Source organism: Alnus glutinosa, chromosome 13, assembly GCF_958979055.1.
Source record: "Alnus glutinosa chromosome 13, dhAlnGlut1.1, whole genome shotgun sequence".
Classification (NCBI taxonomy): domain Eukaryota; kingdom Viridiplantae; phylum Streptophyta; class Magnoliopsida; order Fagales; family Betulaceae; genus Alnus; species Alnus glutinosa.
The window spans coordinates 23860634-23877563 of NC_084898.1; the positions used below are offsets into that span (position 1 = coordinate 23860634).

The 16930-nt window shown below is 32.7% G+C and overlaps 1 protein-coding gene across 4 annotated transcripts; it reads right to left on the reverse strand.

Annotated features, from left to right (window-relative positions):
• Window positions 1-13367: 13367 nt before the first annotated feature.
• LOC133855028 (uncharacterized) lies at window positions 13368-15400 on the reverse strand. 4 transcript variants are annotated; one of them, XR_009896916.1, is made up of 6 exons: window positions 15260-15400; window positions 14481-14637; window positions 14304-14375; window positions 14023-14168; window positions 13804-13922; window positions 13368-13718 (listed from the first exon to the last, which is right to left on the reverse strand). XR_009896916.1 is itself a non-coding variant. In XM_062291321.1 (6 exons), exons 1-5 carry the CDS (start codon window positions 15293-15295, stop codon window positions 13919-13921), a joined length of 336 nt encoding a protein of 111 aa, XP_062147305.1. In that variant the 5' UTR covers window positions 15296-15397; the 3' UTR covers window positions 13368-13718; window positions 13804-13918. The 4 variants fall into 4 exon arrangements, 3 of the variants coding, with proteins under 3 accessions (XP_062147305.1, XP_062147303.1, XP_062147304.1); XM_062291321.1 differs by having other exon boundaries at window positions 14560-14637; window positions 15260-15397; XM_062291319.1 differs by having other exon boundaries at window positions 14510-14637; window positions 15260-15395.
• Between the last annotated feature and the right edge of the window lie 1530 nt (window positions 15401-16930).

The following is a 16930-nucleotide window of genomic DNA, read 5'->3' on the forward strand; positions in this document are numbered from 1 at the left end:
TTGCGCACGGAGCTATCTGCGAAAATGAGCACATCTGATCATCAGCATATATTGAAGAAAGAAAGAAGTGCCTTAATTAATTCCCTATAAACTACAAAAGCAATATTGAACATGAATCCATATTTTATATATAATTAAAGACACTCATCCAACGTTCAAGATTAATGCATAACTAGACTGATTAATTTATATATATATATATATATATATATATATATATATATATAACATGATAAACTCAAATTAAAAAAAAAAAAAAAAAAAAAAAAACTGCAATAACATAGAAAAAGGCAAAGAACCTTAGAAGTGAAATAATCATCCAGTTAGAAACAACTACATACGAACTCTATTGAAGAAAAACACAACCTATATAAACCCTAAGCGACATTTTATTTCAATGAAACACCAACGATGCACTTGAAACCATTTATTTTGTGGGTTACGACTCTGTCTCACAATGAATGCCTTTGAATCATGACAACAAGCAGAAAGCGTTATTTAATTCTTTCCAAAAATTTGCTATGCCCGATGAAACTTAATGAAGCAAATACTATGAAACTTATACTTCGTTGGGTTCAGCATAAAACGGTTTTCATTGTAAAATAATTTTTAGGAAGTTATTTTTCAGAAAAATGTTTTCTGCCGAAAATATTTGTCGGTGTTTGACACGTACGGAAAATAATAAATATTTTTTATATTTTCATCCATTCATATTAACTTATAAAAATCAATATTTATTCACAATATAAAAACTATTAATCTAAAATAATATTATAAAAAAAAAACTAAAAAATTATGTTTAACTAAGATATACACATTAACTAACAATAATCATATATTTTACAAATTGAGATTATTTTAAAAATTTATTTTTAAAGTGGTAAGAATCTGACCATTTGAGCCAGATTCCAACCAAAATGACTAGATCCCGACCATCTGGCAGAACGGCCAAATCATGGCGATCAAGCAACGTAACCTCTCTCATTCGACGAAAAGTGACACCCTTGGCCTTGATTGATTCTCCACATTCTCTACATCCATGTTTAATGTCTGTACGTGGGCTACCATAAATGCATATTCTATCATCCTACTTACTTAGGTGCTGATCAAGCGGATATTTCAGAATTATTAGGTGCACGCATCCGCTTCTCAAAGTATGGTTGGTTACTCTTATAACTCGGGATATTGATGGAAGCATCTTTTTCTTCAATCCTTTTACAAAGCTAAAAAGTGGAACTTCCTACATTTTTCGATATACCGCACTTAATCATGCCAATGTGCTTTTCCTCACCCCCAACATCGATCTTCGTACTGTTTTGTTCTTGTACTCGGTTTCCCCAAGTTGGACTTTTCATTATACTAGGAGTGTTGGACGAATTTTTGTTCCATCAACTTGCAATCCCATTTTATACAGAGGGTTATATATGTTATTGCTTAGAAAATATAAGAGCAAATGTAGCTGTATTTGATCCGAATGGTGATGATGACCCATGTCACATGACTGTTCATATTCTCGAAACTCCCCTTTTTAGATGGGTGGTTGAATATTCAGTTCGCGAAAATTACTTGGTGTAAAGAGATGATGGCAAGTTATTCACAGTGTTCATGGTGGATGATCACGAGAGATCAATTTATGTTTTAAGACTAAATAAAATAATTGGCATGCGTAATATACTAAGATTTGCTCTGATGGGCTGTTTTGTCATTTGTGGGTCGAAAGTCAAAACCGCGTGGATTTGATCCGGACATTTTCACATGGTTTGTGAGGTATAGTCGTTTTGCGCAAGAAGAAAGTTGGCTTGACAAGAGAGAAGTTTAGAGCCTTCACGTCTGATTAACTAAATGTTTAGCCAAAAAACTTTTATTATTATTATTATTATTATTATTATTATTATTATTATTTTATTTTAGTTACTAACTTTTTCAAAGCATTGCAGCTGGTTGAACATTTTTATCGATTACTTTTACTATTCCCATTTATTTTTATCTATTTTTACTATTGTCAAAGATGAGAGACAATAAATTGATATTTTTTTTAATGCATTGTTATGCTATACAATGCTCAACAATAGTGGCAAGCTGGATGAGGATAATCTTAAAAAAAAAGCTGGATGAGGATCGAATTTTTTTTTTTTTTAAAAAAATATTTTTTGTCACATAGTTAGTTAAAATAATATTTTAGATATTTTGGTTAGGCAAATGTAAGTGCTCTAAAGAATGTCGAGTTAGGGTTTTGAGAGCTTTTGCTTTGATTTACAGATATAAACCTCACAGAGGTAAAGGTGACTTTAAAAATAGAAAAATGAGGTAAAGACATAAGGAAAAAATAAATAATATATCTTAGTGTTTAGACTTTAGTCAAGCAAAATCTAAAGAGTGTTCTTTAGTGGGCCCCATCTCCAAGGGGAGAGAAATTTGTTGACCGGGCAAGATGTAGAAGAGCTGAGGGAGGGAAAATTACTCTGAATGTGCGACGTTACTATATATCATTTATAATTTTTTATGTGTTTTTAAAAGGTAATTAGTTCAATCGGCTAGGAGCCATGCCTCATGAAGCGGAGGTTATTAGTTTTCGAATCCTTCTTCCTCTTTTGTGTGGATATATCATAAGGAAAAAAAAAAAAAAAAAAACATAAACGTATTGTACATCTTCTTCTTCTTCAAATTCTCTTATCATTTTTCTATTTTTTAAAATCACTACTGAAATTTATAGGATCAATGTGAGTTTCTTGCATGGAAAATATCTCTCTCTCTTAGAGGATAAGCTAGTACATACAAAGGAGGATTTTTCTACTCCTACACTAAATCTAAAGGAAGAGAGAAAGGGAGAATAAAGGAAGGGCTTTTCAAATTGGGTTCCACCCTTCCTTCTTATCGTGAAGCTGGTGGAACCGTGGAAATGTAAAATTATCATCGTCACCGAAGCACATTAGGTCATTTGAAGATGTAAAAAGTACAGATTCTTTGTCATCTTAACGGAATTATGTTCTTACTCTTAGCGTTCATTTATTATATTTATTTTATTATAGTTAATGCACTGTGTTTAAGTAAAAAAAAAAAAAATTAAGTTAATTACATAAAAAGTCACTTAAAACATATTATATTAATTGATGTAAAATGAGCATAAAAAATAGCTTTACTCAATTGCTAAAACGCAATATTGAAACTTCATCAACCCAATTTTGATGTTTTTTTCAATAAGACACTAAATGAAAATACCAGATGTAATCATTCATCTTATAGTGGATGGGTTTTTTTTTTTTTTTTAATATCAAATTTGAAGTGAACTTATCTCTAGATTCTCAACTTTGGGGCTTGGCTCCTTCATCGGATAGGTGAGACCCTGTCCACCAGGGTATTAATGGAATGTGATTTACATTAATTAGGCATGTAAATTCTTATTAGGGGATTTGAATCTATGCCCTAATGTGTGGATTTAGATTCTCTCCCGTTCAAATAAATTGGAGAGTATACAATAGTGTAATGTGAATGGCAAAATTGTCCACAAAAATGTGTAAATATAATTTTTGCCCATCACATTATACTAACTGAATACTCTCTGATTCATTTGAACTGGAGATGATCCTTGTTCCTAATATATACAGTGTACCTAACCACTTTAAAAAAATTTCTAGGCCATTAAACCACCACTTTATATAGTTTAGATATATAAATTTTTAAACAAATAGTTCAGCACCCAAACACACATTCAGTGCAGAAATATATACATATATATATATATATATATATATATATATATATATATATATAGTATGAGCCAAATAGAATTTTTAGAGCAAAGGACTACATAATTTGCTTTGTGTAGGCCTTTATAAGTCACCACATGCTAAGAGACTATAAGTCAAATTACATATTTGTATGGTCTTCGTGTACTTAGAGACGCCTTACGCTTTTAATGATATTATCGATTATTTATTAACAAAAACAAAAAATGTCCCCCTAAACTATTAACAGTTGCAATTGACCCCCGGAACTACTTGCTCCTCTCACTTAGCCCTGTTAAAATTTTTGTTTAAATTCGAGGAAAAATGAGTTACATGCTATGCACACCATCCAAAATATCTAAATATAATGTACTCTTTGACTCTCAGAGTCTAATATATTGGGTTTAGAGTGTGTAGGCTATCTGTTTGGGCAAACTAGATCATAACTTAGAAATCTTTAAGTCCTAAAGTTTTGTTTTTCAAGTTTATTTAAAAAATATCATATGGATCATAAATAATGTGTATGTTATCTATTGATTTTGTAGGAGGGTAAATTTTACTTTGCCTCTGAAGTTTTTTTTGTACTTTTGGGTGTGCGATTTTTTTTGTATTATATTATACTTTTCTTTACTATATTCAAATTTACATATATTGAGGAAATTTATTTTTTGAAATTATTTATTAATGGTTTAGAAAAATTGATACAAAATTGAAAAAAGTTGAACAAACTTGAATAGAGTTTAAGTTTAGCAAAACAATCCAAATATATATTACGAAAATAATAAAATATGATATAAAAAATGCTTTACCTAAACATGCTTTTCTCTAAAGCTTTGCGAAGCCACAGGAACGGGTTTTGATCTGTTTTCAAGAATTTTTTAAAAGTTGTTTCTTTAAGTTTTGATCCATTTAGCTAGAATTTTTGGGCCAAATTTGTGTTTTTTAATTTTGGGCCCAACTAAGTTAATGACAGTTTTATTATGGCCCTTAGTAATTAGGCCATACATGGGCTTAGTTAGATCAAAAGGAATGATACATGCACTCATAGTACGCAACAAGTGCATTAAGAGTATTTTGAGCATTTTCCTAAAATTATAAATGTTTTGTCAGTATAGGATAGCGGGAGAAATTTTTGTAGACAAAGAAATAATCTTAATATTTAATAGGAATAACTTCACTTATAACCTCTAATCTTTTATCACTTTTAATTGACAAAAGTATCCAAACTTTAAAAAATGTCAATTTAAGGTATCCATCTTTTAATTTTTTTTCAATTTCAACAATCAGTTAGAATTTATCGTTAAATCCTATCAAATTCCAAAAATACCCCTATTTTTTTTTTTTTTTGGGAAAAAAAGGATAAAAAAATTACTATAATTTAGGTATTGGTTAATAGAATTTAACGGAATTTACAAAAATATTCATGCCTGAATCTTTGAAACTTTATATATATATATATATATTTTTAAAAAAAATAAACACAAAGTGTTTGAAAATTTTGATAGAAATTAACAAAAAATTCTAACGAACGGTTGAAATTGAAAAAAAAAAAAAAAATTAAAAGATGAATATTTAAATTGATACTTTTTAAAGTTTAGGTTCTTTTTTTCAAAAGTAATAAAAGATCTAGGGTTATAAATGAGAATAATGCTTCACCACCACTACCCAAATATATCATTTTTCACCACCTTATCTATGTGATCAAAAGGTAGTTAGGTCACCCCACTACCTTTTGATAAGGTGATCCGTTCTGACGTTATGGTCAGAATGGATTTGGCCAGTTTGGCCGGAATCTGGCACAATATCACTGGAATCTGGCAACGGTGGCCAGACATTGTCGGATTTTAGCAGAAATTTCTAGATTTCGACACCGGCTGAATTCTAACCAATGCCAGAATCTGGTTTGTCGGAATCCGGTGATGGTCGACTGCGTTGTTTAAAAGAGCATCGACTGCATCTGCCGTTTGGGTAAAATGATTTACGCTTTTAAGAGCGTAAATAATTTTCCGAAATTTACTAAACATTTTTTGTCAAACGAAAATCATTTTTCGGTGATTATTATTTTTGCCCCTACTAAACACCAAAAAATGCGGAAATCATTTTTCAGAAACTATTTCCCGCCGAAACAAACATAGCATTAATGAATTTATATCTTAAGCAAAAACTGCAATTCAAAAATCACTACAATATGTCTATTTCCTTAAAATAAAAAAATAAAAAAACTTTTTTTTGATTAAAGAGCCAAATATAGGGGATGATCAAACTGATAATTAAACTACAACCCCCCCCCCCCCCCCCCCCCCCCCCCCCCCCCACATTGCATGCATATTGACTTTTTTTTTTTGGCCGACGACATTTTGTTCTCTCGCATCATCCTCCTTCACTTATGTGAAATTACAAAAAAAAAGAAAAAAAAGAAAAAAAAAAAAAAAAAAGGGTAAAGTGCAAATATCCCCCTCAAACTACTACTTAATTGTCAATATTCCCCATAAACTATCAATTGTGTTAATGTCCCCTTCAAATTACTATAAAATGTCAATATCCTCCATAAGACTAACAAAAAAACAAAAATAATCCTAAATTTTTTTTAATAAGACAAAAATGTCCTTATAAATTCGAAAAAAAACTAAAGCTAAAAAAAAAAAAAAACTAAAAGAAAAATTAAAAAAAAGGAAAAAAAAAATAATAACTGAATTTTTTTTTTAAAAAAAAAAATCATTTTTTTTAAAAAAAAAAATCATTTTTTTTAAAAAAAAAAAAATAAGAAGAAGAAAAACCATTTTTTATTTTTTTGTTTTTTTTTATAACTTTATGTTATTTTAGTTTTTTTTAATAATTTTTTAAAAATATTTTAATAATTTTATGAAGGGTATTTTTGTCATTAAGGGGGACATTGACATGTTTTGATAGTTTAAGGGAAGACATTGACACAATTGATAATTTAAGGGGAACATTAATAATAAGATAGAAGTTTGGGGAGTTACCTGTATTTTTCCAACAAAAAAATAATAATAAAAAAGGCCCAATCTCTAAGGGCATCTCCAACAGAGTTGCTATTTTAACCAGAATTGTTAAATTTGACTTCTTTTGCTATTTTTTTCAATCCAGCAGAATAGCTTCTTTAAGCTTTTTTCCTTAACAGTGAGCAGACACTGGCTATTCACTGTTCATCTGTTTACACTTTTTTTATTAATATTTTTTCTCTCCCCCTCTTCGTCCCTCTCTGCCGGCCATGAACAACCAACAAAATTAGGAACAACCAACCAAAATCGACCATGAACAAGCAACAAAAAATCATGAACAAACCAACCAAAATCAACCATGAACAACCAACCAAAATCATCAAAATCAACCATAAATATAGCTTTAGCCGTGACACATATAACCGAAACAGGGGAGACATTCAAGCTTCAAAATCAGATGGGTTCAACTAAAAATCATCAACCAAAATCATCAACCTATTTTACCAGTCGCCGGAAATCACCTCTGACTCGGCCGGATCCGCGCCTAGCTCAACCGGAACTCGTCTCAGGCCACCGAAGCTCGACTCATGAAGGATCGGGTTGATGGGTTTCGTCTGGGTTAGTCGAGTTCAGCGGTTCTCTCTCGGGTCTCTCCATCTCCAGCTCTCCCTAAATCCCTCGATCTCTCTCTCAGTGTGTTTCAGACGAAAAGAAAAAGGAAGAACAAGAAAGAGAGATCGGAAAGGAAAAATGAGGAGAATAAAAGAATAAAAAAAAATATAATAAAAAAAGAATAAGAAATAATATTTAAATGTAAGTAGAGAGTTGAATACTAAATCTGTTGGAGAGAATATTGGAAAAACAGTAGTTAAGTAGAGATTGATACTTTTTGAATAACTATTTTAACTTCAACTGCTGGAGATGCCCTATGAGGTTGTAGTCACTAAAACTAAAAGAAATCCTAATAATAAACCAGAAGCAATAGGGGAAGAAGCAGTCATTCAATTTTCATTTGAAAACCATAAACATACTCAAACTAGAGCACATGCAATTAAAAAAAATATGTGCTTCTAGCATACAAGGGATACATGTTACTATCAAAAGTGAGTTTGTACAAAATTTCCTACAAACTAATTTGTATGAAATGTATGTACCATAAAAAATGTAATGAAGTGTTATAATATTAAATTTCTAATTTCTAATCGATTTAAACCTTTAGTATTTAGAGAAGAGAGGCTGAGTTTGAATCTTATTTCGGATCTATTTGGGTTTGTGATTTAAAAATAACGATTTTAAAATGTGCCATTTGAAAAAATGATTTTAAAAAAACGTAGTTAAGTGTTTAGCAAAATTACAGTTTACCCTTTAAAATTCTACATTTTCAAAAAAACACCATTTACCTGCGATTTGAAAAATAAGTTTTATGCATTTTCAAATCTTAATTTTTTTAAAATGTAATTCTCTAACGATTTATTTTCTACAATTTGGTTTAAAATCACACATTTTGTCTATGAAATCGTAATCCTAAACGCTTCATTTCTTATTGAAAGGTTTTTTTTCTTTCCTAAATATGAAAGTTCCTTATTTTGGGCTTAGAATTTGAGCTTAACATATTAATTAAATCCCGACTTTACCATTGTGGGCTTAGAAAACATGCACCCTTTGCCCTTTGGGCCAGACAAGTTTTAACAACAATAGGAAAGAGCACGACTCCAATGCTTATGTATACCAGTGGGCCTACTGAATTCCAAGGCTGCCCGATGTGATAGTGTCAAATAGGGGTGGGTATCGGGTAAGTCGGTGTCGGAAACCCCTTCACCGACTTCCGACCGAAATAGTTGGGTAAAGTCGGGGAATTACCCGACTTTATTCCGAGAAAGAAATTTTTCGACATTTTCGGATAATTCGAAAGAATTGAAAAAATCGGTGAAGGGCGGTCGGAAAAATCGGTAGGATTACATATTTTCTGCCTAAAATTCCAACAAAGTGAACAAAGATTACAGATTCACCACACCATTCATTCAACAAGATTATAGATTTACAGCCTAAGATTCCAACAAAGTGAACAAACCCAATAACCCAAATTCGCCGAAAATGAATAAATCAAAGAAAAAAGAGGAAAAAATGAGCGCCTGAGCGGGAGTGCGGCTGTGCGGGACTGGTTTAACCGATGCCGATGGCTCGAATCTCGATTCAGTTGAAGACGAGAGTGAGAGAGACGTTCTAGATCCCCGTCGCCAGTCGGCCACTGCATCATCCGAGCGGCTGGGAGTGATTCTAGGGTTTTTTTAAGGGAGGCAGCACTGCAGCAGAAGGGGCCGGCAGAAGGGCTGACGCTGGGTTGAGACTTGAGAAATGTAGGGTTTTGCAAAAAATATGAATATATACTAGACAGCTGCCCGAGCCAACCTTCAAAGTTCAAATATAATAATCTTTCTTTTTATTTTTGTTTTGACTTTGTTGTCCTGATCTGAATAAAAAATAATAGAAAAATGGCAATGGTGGCCCATTACTAATGGTAGAGTTTTAGACTAAAAGAGAAGTGAACAGCGGCAAAAATAAAAAAATATAGTAGACTATTTATATACACAGTCGGTCGGTCGGTAATCGACGGAAATTTTTTTTTCTTCCGATTACCGACCGACAATGTAATCGGAAATAATTTTAATTTCGAATTTTGATTTTTTTTTTTTTCGGTAAGCGGTAGGCGGTTGAAGTCGGTTCGGTAGCGGTCGGTAAATTTTCGGTAGTCGGTAATCGGATAATTTGCCCACCCTAGTGTCAAAAGAGGGTTAAATAACTTTGACCCATGTGGTTTAAAGGCTTTGTTTTTTGCCCTTTATGCTTCATTTCGTATCATAGATGGTACCCTGTTTATGGCTAATGGCATAGATGGTAATTCTGTCTAACTTCTATCCAAAAATTGACGGAACTTCACGTCACTGGCCTTAAAACATCAACACATGTCGTTTGCCAAATTAAAAAAATAATAAAAACTTTACCAAATTAAAAAAAAAAATTGAAAAAAAGAGATGGATGACTCCCATGGCTTGTCTAGGAGTGGCTGAAACCACCCCAGACCTTGGCGGTGGCTCGGCCACCCTCATTTGGCCTAAGGGTGACTTCGGCCACCTTCACAAGGCCAAAAGTAAAAAGAAAAATAAAAAATCGTATAGGGTTCGACCACCTTCAGGCCGGCCATGGGGTAGGTGAGCCACCCATTTTTTTGTTTTTTTGTTTTTAATTTTTTTAAATTCTGTTAAAGCTTTTATTATTTTTAGATTTTAGATTTTTAATTAGGCAAGTGACACATGTTGATTTTTTAAGGCCAGTGACATGGACTTACGTCAATTTTTGGACGAAAGTTAGACAGAGGTACCATCTCCGTTTTTAACCATAAACAATCGATGTATCATCTATGGTACAAAATAAAGTATAGGGAGAAAAAAATAGTCTTTAAACCATAGGGGTCCAAAGGTATTTAACATTATTTTTTGTTTTTGTATTAAAGCTTCTTTTTTTTATAAAATAAAATATTCTTTTGTTTTGACACTTTAACCCCAAGACATTTTTGAACATTTTGGTAAAACAAAGTGACTTGATTTTCGTCCAAAGTGAATGACAACATGGATAGATCATGGATGGAATTTTTTTTGCCAATGTGAGATAGATTGGGGGTGAACAATCATCAATTTTTGAACATTTGGACGCCAAAATGCAAATGGGTGGATACTTTAAGGAGGTAAAATGTAATTTCCCACTATTAAAATAAATTAATAAAAAAAAGGATAAAAAAAATTAAGTGGAAGAAAAATTGTTTTTTGAAAACATGGTAGAGGACAGGGTAGAGTTAACATAATTCACTTTGACAAGTGTTTTAGGAGATTTTTTAGGGTTTAATTGCTTTTCTAGAGGCCATTGCTCATGCAAAGATTACTGGTGACCTCATTTATCTTGTATCTTCTAAACCTTTTAACTTTCATTCTTATGGTTGAAAAGTTCCAAACAATTGTATTATAATTGTATATAGATGTGTCATTTTGCATAGAAAATTCATTACAAACATTTGAGTAAATAACTTTCAATTATTGATTTACTGTTGATCAATATGTCAGGATAATTCATGTCAAAATCAAAGAAATTTTCATGTGATTGCTACTGAGCCCCTGTAGTAAGCAATACTTGAAAATGATATTGTGAATGAAACAGATCAAAGTTGGACCTTCATGCTTGTGGGTTTTGTATCTGTTTTGATTGATTATTTGGCAATGACTAACTCCACTTTAGAGTAGAAGCTGCCGCTCACGTTTTGTGAAAATGAGTGTCACGTGATAGTTTACATTTTTGTAATTGATGTGATTAGTGTCACAAATGTCATAAGTGCCATGTTCATGGCATAATCAATTATGATGATTATAAAACAGTCAGGAAACAAGGAGTTGTTACCACATACTTTAGTAGCTTATGAGAACAAACATGAAAAATTGTTGTATTGTGTGTATTAACACCCTTCTTATTCTTGGATATGGAGTGCCAAAACTGCACAAGATTTCTACTCAAATCAACTAAATGCAGCTTAATATTGACCTACCTACACGATTTTTTTTTTTTTTTTTTTTAGTTTGGGTGAATTAAATTAAATATAATTCATGTATTCTCTCCTTGGTTTTCGCGTGTGAATTCACTTTTAAAACAAATTCAGCTAAAATAAATTGAATTGAGTTGAGAAAAATAATAATTGAATTTTGAGTTTATTGACCCAAACATGAATTCAAAGAAAAAAAATAAAATTGAGTTGGATTAGTGGCTTCCCAAAAAATAAATTTCCCTTGGGAAAACATGACTATATGATAGAATTTAAGTGGGCTTTTCATCCTCTACGAAAAAAATTTTATAAAAGAAGTTAAGAAGCCTTAAAAATTTCATTTATTTTCGTTTTCCACACTTTCGCAGCACCCAAGCAACCCATAAACCAAAAATAAATAAATAAACAAGAAACAGTCAGATCTGTGGGTCACAGTATCTCATCGATGCATTACATACCAAAAGAAATCAAAATGAAAAAAAAAAAAAAAAAGAAAAGAAAAAAGAGAGAAGCTTACCTCTGTGGATTGATTGACGATTGTGGTGTTACTCGACTGTTCTGTAATGGAAAAAATAAAGAGACAGAGAGAACGAGAGGTGAGTTTCGAAGACTACCGAGAGAAAGTGAGAGACAATTGCCAACTTTCTGTTGTCAACTTTTTATTTTATTTTATTTTTTTAAAAATAAAAAAATAAAAAAATTTAGGGGTGGCATTGGGCTACATCGGGTGGCCGGTCACCCCCATTTTGGCCAAAGTAGTGTCAGTTTTGGAGGTGGCCGAACCACCCCAAAGGCCAGTTTTTGGGGTAGCCGAACCATTCCCATGGCCATTGGGGGTGGTTCGGCCACCCTCAAGGGCCAAAATGGGGGTGGTTGAAACCATTCCCATTTGGCCTAGTGTGTCTCGACCACTCCTATTGGCCAAAATCTCTCTTTTATTTTTTTTCTCAGTTTGTCCCATGGGGGTGGCCGAACCACCCCAGGCCAAATGGAAGTAGCTAGCCCCCCCATGTGGCTCAAAAGGAGTGGCTTAGCCACCACTACATTTTTGTTTTTTTTAAAAAAATTGTGTAGCCGCATATCTCAATTTCAATGGTGACACATGTCAGTTAACGTGAAAATCTGTCAGTTTTGGACGAAAAATTGACAGAGATACTATTTTTGTCTTTTTGCACAGCACAAATACCACGTATGAAAAAAAATGAAAATTGGTGAGGCAAAAAATAAAATTTTTAGATTTAAGGAGAAGGGGGGCCAATATTGGGGTTCGAGCGTTGCAAAATACATACGCACATATCGGAATATTTTCTATAATTTTTTATATGAAAAAATAATTAATGAAATTAAATCTAAACAGTTAAAAAAACTACTGTAATTTTTATTTTTATTTTATTTTATTTTAACACAAACCGAAAATTATCAAAATTTAAAACCTCCGTATTAATAAACATAAGTAGAATTGTCCATAATGGGCAAACCATCATAATCTCTTTTATTAAGTATATATGGAGTTCATCAAAACTAAAAGAACAATACATCCCGCTCTGTCGTAGCTACAACCAGAATCAGAGCACACAATACCATACAGAAAAAAATAAATAAATAAATAAATAAAAAATAAAGGTTTATAGGAACCTTCCCCCTATATTTTCTCAGCACTTTATAGAACACTGATAAAAGAACATTAGAAGATGTTCAAACTTGTTAGCTGATATCAAATGGACTCCACGTCAACTAAGGGAAAATAACATAATTTAAGTCAAATGGATATGGCATTTAGAATTACTCCTATCTAAATATTATTCACGAGCTTAAACCGAACTAAGCCGAACTTGATTATGTGAGTTTGACTCATTTAGATAGACGTATATTAAAGGCATTGTCCTCCTAGAGTATGAACATTGAACAATACTGTAAAAAATGTAGCTCAGTACGTTGAATAGTACGTAAGCTTATCTAATTACTTCAATAAATATTTGCTTTCTTTATTACAAAGCAATACAACAAATATGAAATGAGTGCGTCCGTCTCGTATGAATGTTATTTGAACTTATAATCTCTATGATTCATATATATTACTTTTTACATCACTACTAAATCAACAATGCTTTTCCATTCACCAATATTACATGCATTGGGCACTGTCTGCTTGCCAGCTTCCCATCAATATGATGGATATAGGGTTTCATGTCTAACTTACAGCCTATTAGTGATCTACCAGCTATATATTGTTCAAAATCAACCATTGGAACTTTTAAGATAACCAAATCAACACATTTTAGAATGCGAGGGAGGGGGCAATTTAATGAAATAAGAAACTAACATTCAGTCGGCTGTGCTAGAAAAGAACACAGGAACTTGTACCTGGTGGTAGAGTTCTTCAGCTCTGCCTGATAGATATTGTATGTGACAAACTTTTAGGAGAAAAAATGTGCATCCGAGAAGCTGTGAATTTTGATATTGTCAACAAGCTTCAACATATTGATAGCAGAACATAAGCATTGAAGGAAGTCTTCTAGAAAGAGAATACCAGCACACAAACTGGAAAGATAATAAGAGCATGCTCAGTGAGCCACTGACGGATGCGACAGGGAAATGGCTTATAACGCTCAACTAACAAGTCTGGTCACTTCAACTCTATGATACTATCTTTTAAAAAAAAAAAAAGGAATGATCAGGAAACATCCAACCTGAGGACCTACAGCATTCATTAAATCTTAGACTTGAAATTGAAGATGGAATGGTATACCCATGAGGATTTCTCCTTGTCTCCAATAATCTGCCAACAGCATCCATTGCCCTTTGTTTTGTATACATATAGGTCGCACTGTCCAAGCCAACATTTTTCATCAGCTCATGTCCATCTAACTCCTTCCATACATCATCCTCTCTTACCTGAAAAAGGGGTATATAATTAGAACTACAAATGTTGTCAACAGAACTCAAATACGTTGCATTCACTCGTATACAATAAAACAATAATATAGAACCAATTTTGATGAAGTTGAGAGGTTGGCAAAGGTGACAGACCCAAACTGTCCCAATTCCATCGCACAAAAATTGAGCATATGCTTCACAAAGATGAACTTCTACCCACTCCGACTGCAATTTCATTATATATATAAATCATGAATTAGAAAAATGTACATGATATTCAGAGCTAAATTTGCAATTTTCTAATCCAACTGCCCAAACACATCAGTATACAAGAGTGAATAAGTTTTCCTAGGACACACAAGTTTCTTAGCTGTTTCATTAATATCTCCATCTTCTACACAGAACTTACCATGCTTTCTATAACCTCGCACACATTCCAACTTGCCTTGATAACATTCTCCATTACTTGGACAACGCTCAAAGAAATCTGTACATGATGCAAATTGATTAAAATTTAATATCAATAGAAGTAGTAAACATCACACAGCAGCCTATTTCTCAGGACCGCTGTATTTAATATTGGAAATGGTAGTATACAACAGCAGAAAAGATTAAAGAAGGCACTGAATAGCACAAAATCAAGGGTAAAAAATGTGTTCATAAGAACATGCTTGAGGAGGGGAAAGACCAATAAGCATTGCACAGAGCATATGTAGAGAAAAGGCATGAGCTATCAACTGAAATGAGGCAGGAATACAAATGTGAGACACTCCTAAATGAAAATGGAGCTATATGGAAGATGGCACTTCAAAACAAGATATTCATACCACGCAGAAGCAAATACTAGATGGAACACCAATATATGATCGTTATACCAAGATGACCATCTATCCTCAGTAGATTATAATTCAAGAAAGTTGCAACATACATCTATTCTTGCTTTGAGACCCATAAAGGTGTTCTATACCCAAAGGAATACCAATCCACTTTACATCTTATTGCTTTATGTTAATTAAAAAAAAAAAATCAGTCTATGAAATTTTATTCAGATGACATATATAGATCATAATCCAAAAACCCGATTGCCTAATCCAACCATCAGAACTTACAGACTTCGAATGAACAAGGCATAGCTTGGAGCCCATTTCACAAGCTCGCTCATTCTCGAAAACTGCAGGAACCTTGTCATCCGTTATTCGTTTACCAGTTACCAGTAAATAAGATAACTAAGTCCAGCTCGAACCACCTACCACGCAACTCAGTTTGCCATGATAATGGTGAAATTCTATCATCTTGTTCTATAGAAATAATTGAGTTATAACCCACTAATTATTAAACGAAGACATATATAAAATCATAATTCACGTGGAGAATCAGTCACATTGTTCACAAATTGAGCCACACCTCACACAATCACGCATATTTAAACGTTTAATCCATAAAATAAACACAGAACCAAGAAATCAATACCCCATCGACTAACTACCCAGAAAGCAAATAAATTTGGGTTTGAAACTACAAATAGAGTCAGAAACTTTCATTTTCCTAGATTTATCTAACTTAACAACAGGCCAAGAGGTTGCAGCCCAGAGCGACGAACGTGGCGATGGCGAGCACTGCCACAAGCCGCAGGAACTCATCCATGGAGTGAAAGAAACTCTGTGGAGGTTCCATCAAAGAGCTCAGCGAAGCCCTTGAAGAAGAAGAAGAAGTCGGTTTAGCATTGGGTTTTGGCCTTTGGGCGCTTCTTTGGAGTGGAAGACATGGTTTCATTTGTAAGTTGTGGGTAGGGATGTACTTGATGGCTTTTAAGATTTTAAGGCCGGTTGGTTTATGACTTGAGTTTGGATTCTAACTAAGCTTTAAAATGCGTGTTCAAACTCAACTCATTTAAAATTTAGGCGAGTTTGAGTTTAAGCTCGACTCGACTTGAGTGGAGTCGGATTACTCTACAAGCTCGACTCAACTACAGCTTAATGTAGGCTATTAAATTTTCAATGTGCGATCAAAGAGGAATTCAAACTTGAATTTGTGAACAACCTCCATACTAACTATTAATAACTTAGTATGTTAGTTTAACATACTAAATACTATTATCAAAGTATTATAATTAGTATATAATACAATTCTTACTTAGCTAGTATAGTTTATGCTTATTAGTGTGTGCGTGTATATAATATATATCAAAAAAATGACCTATAAACTATAATTAACTACTATATGTATATAATATACAAAAAAAATATCAAGTAACATATTGTTAATTACATTTACTTAGTATATGTTAATTAACTAGATAATAAGTTAGTTTATGAACTAACTAGTTAGTATTTTAACTAATATACACACGTATAAATATTAAGTAACATAAATAACATATATTAGTTAATTACTAATATACATGCTTAATATAAACGAGCTAACAAGTTGGAGCGAGCCCTTATCAAGTTTTGTTGAGCGAGTCGGGTATGTATCACTTACTAATCGAGCAAATTTCTACAATAACGAGCGAGTTTTTGCAATATCGAGCTCAAGTTCGAATCAAACTAAACCGAGCAAGTATCGAACAAGTTATCAAACGAACTAGCTTATTTACATCCCTAGTTGTGGGAGTAGAGTTGTGGACAAAGTGGAAAGAAAGGACACCAACGTGTGTAAAAAGTAAAAAGAGAAAAATAGAGAGAGAGAGGGAAAAAAAACTTGCCGGAGGCCAATCATATATATATTTTTGCCATAAATGAAATTAGTAACCAGCATATATATATATATATATATACATA

Bases quoted from the DNA above. Each gene is read 5' to 3' on its own strand.
- LOC133855028 (XM_062291319.1), bottom strand. From the start codon at position 15,281: ATGCCTTGTTCATTCGAAGTCT. The intron at 14,376-14,509 runs GTGTGTCCTAGG...ATGAAATTGCAG, and splicing joins ATGAAACAGCTAAGAAACTT to TCGGAGTGGGTAGAAGTTCA. The intron at 14,169-14,303 runs GTCTGTCACCTT...CCCCTTTTTCAG, and splicing joins ATGGAATTGGGACAGTTTGG to GTAAGAGAGGATGATGTATG.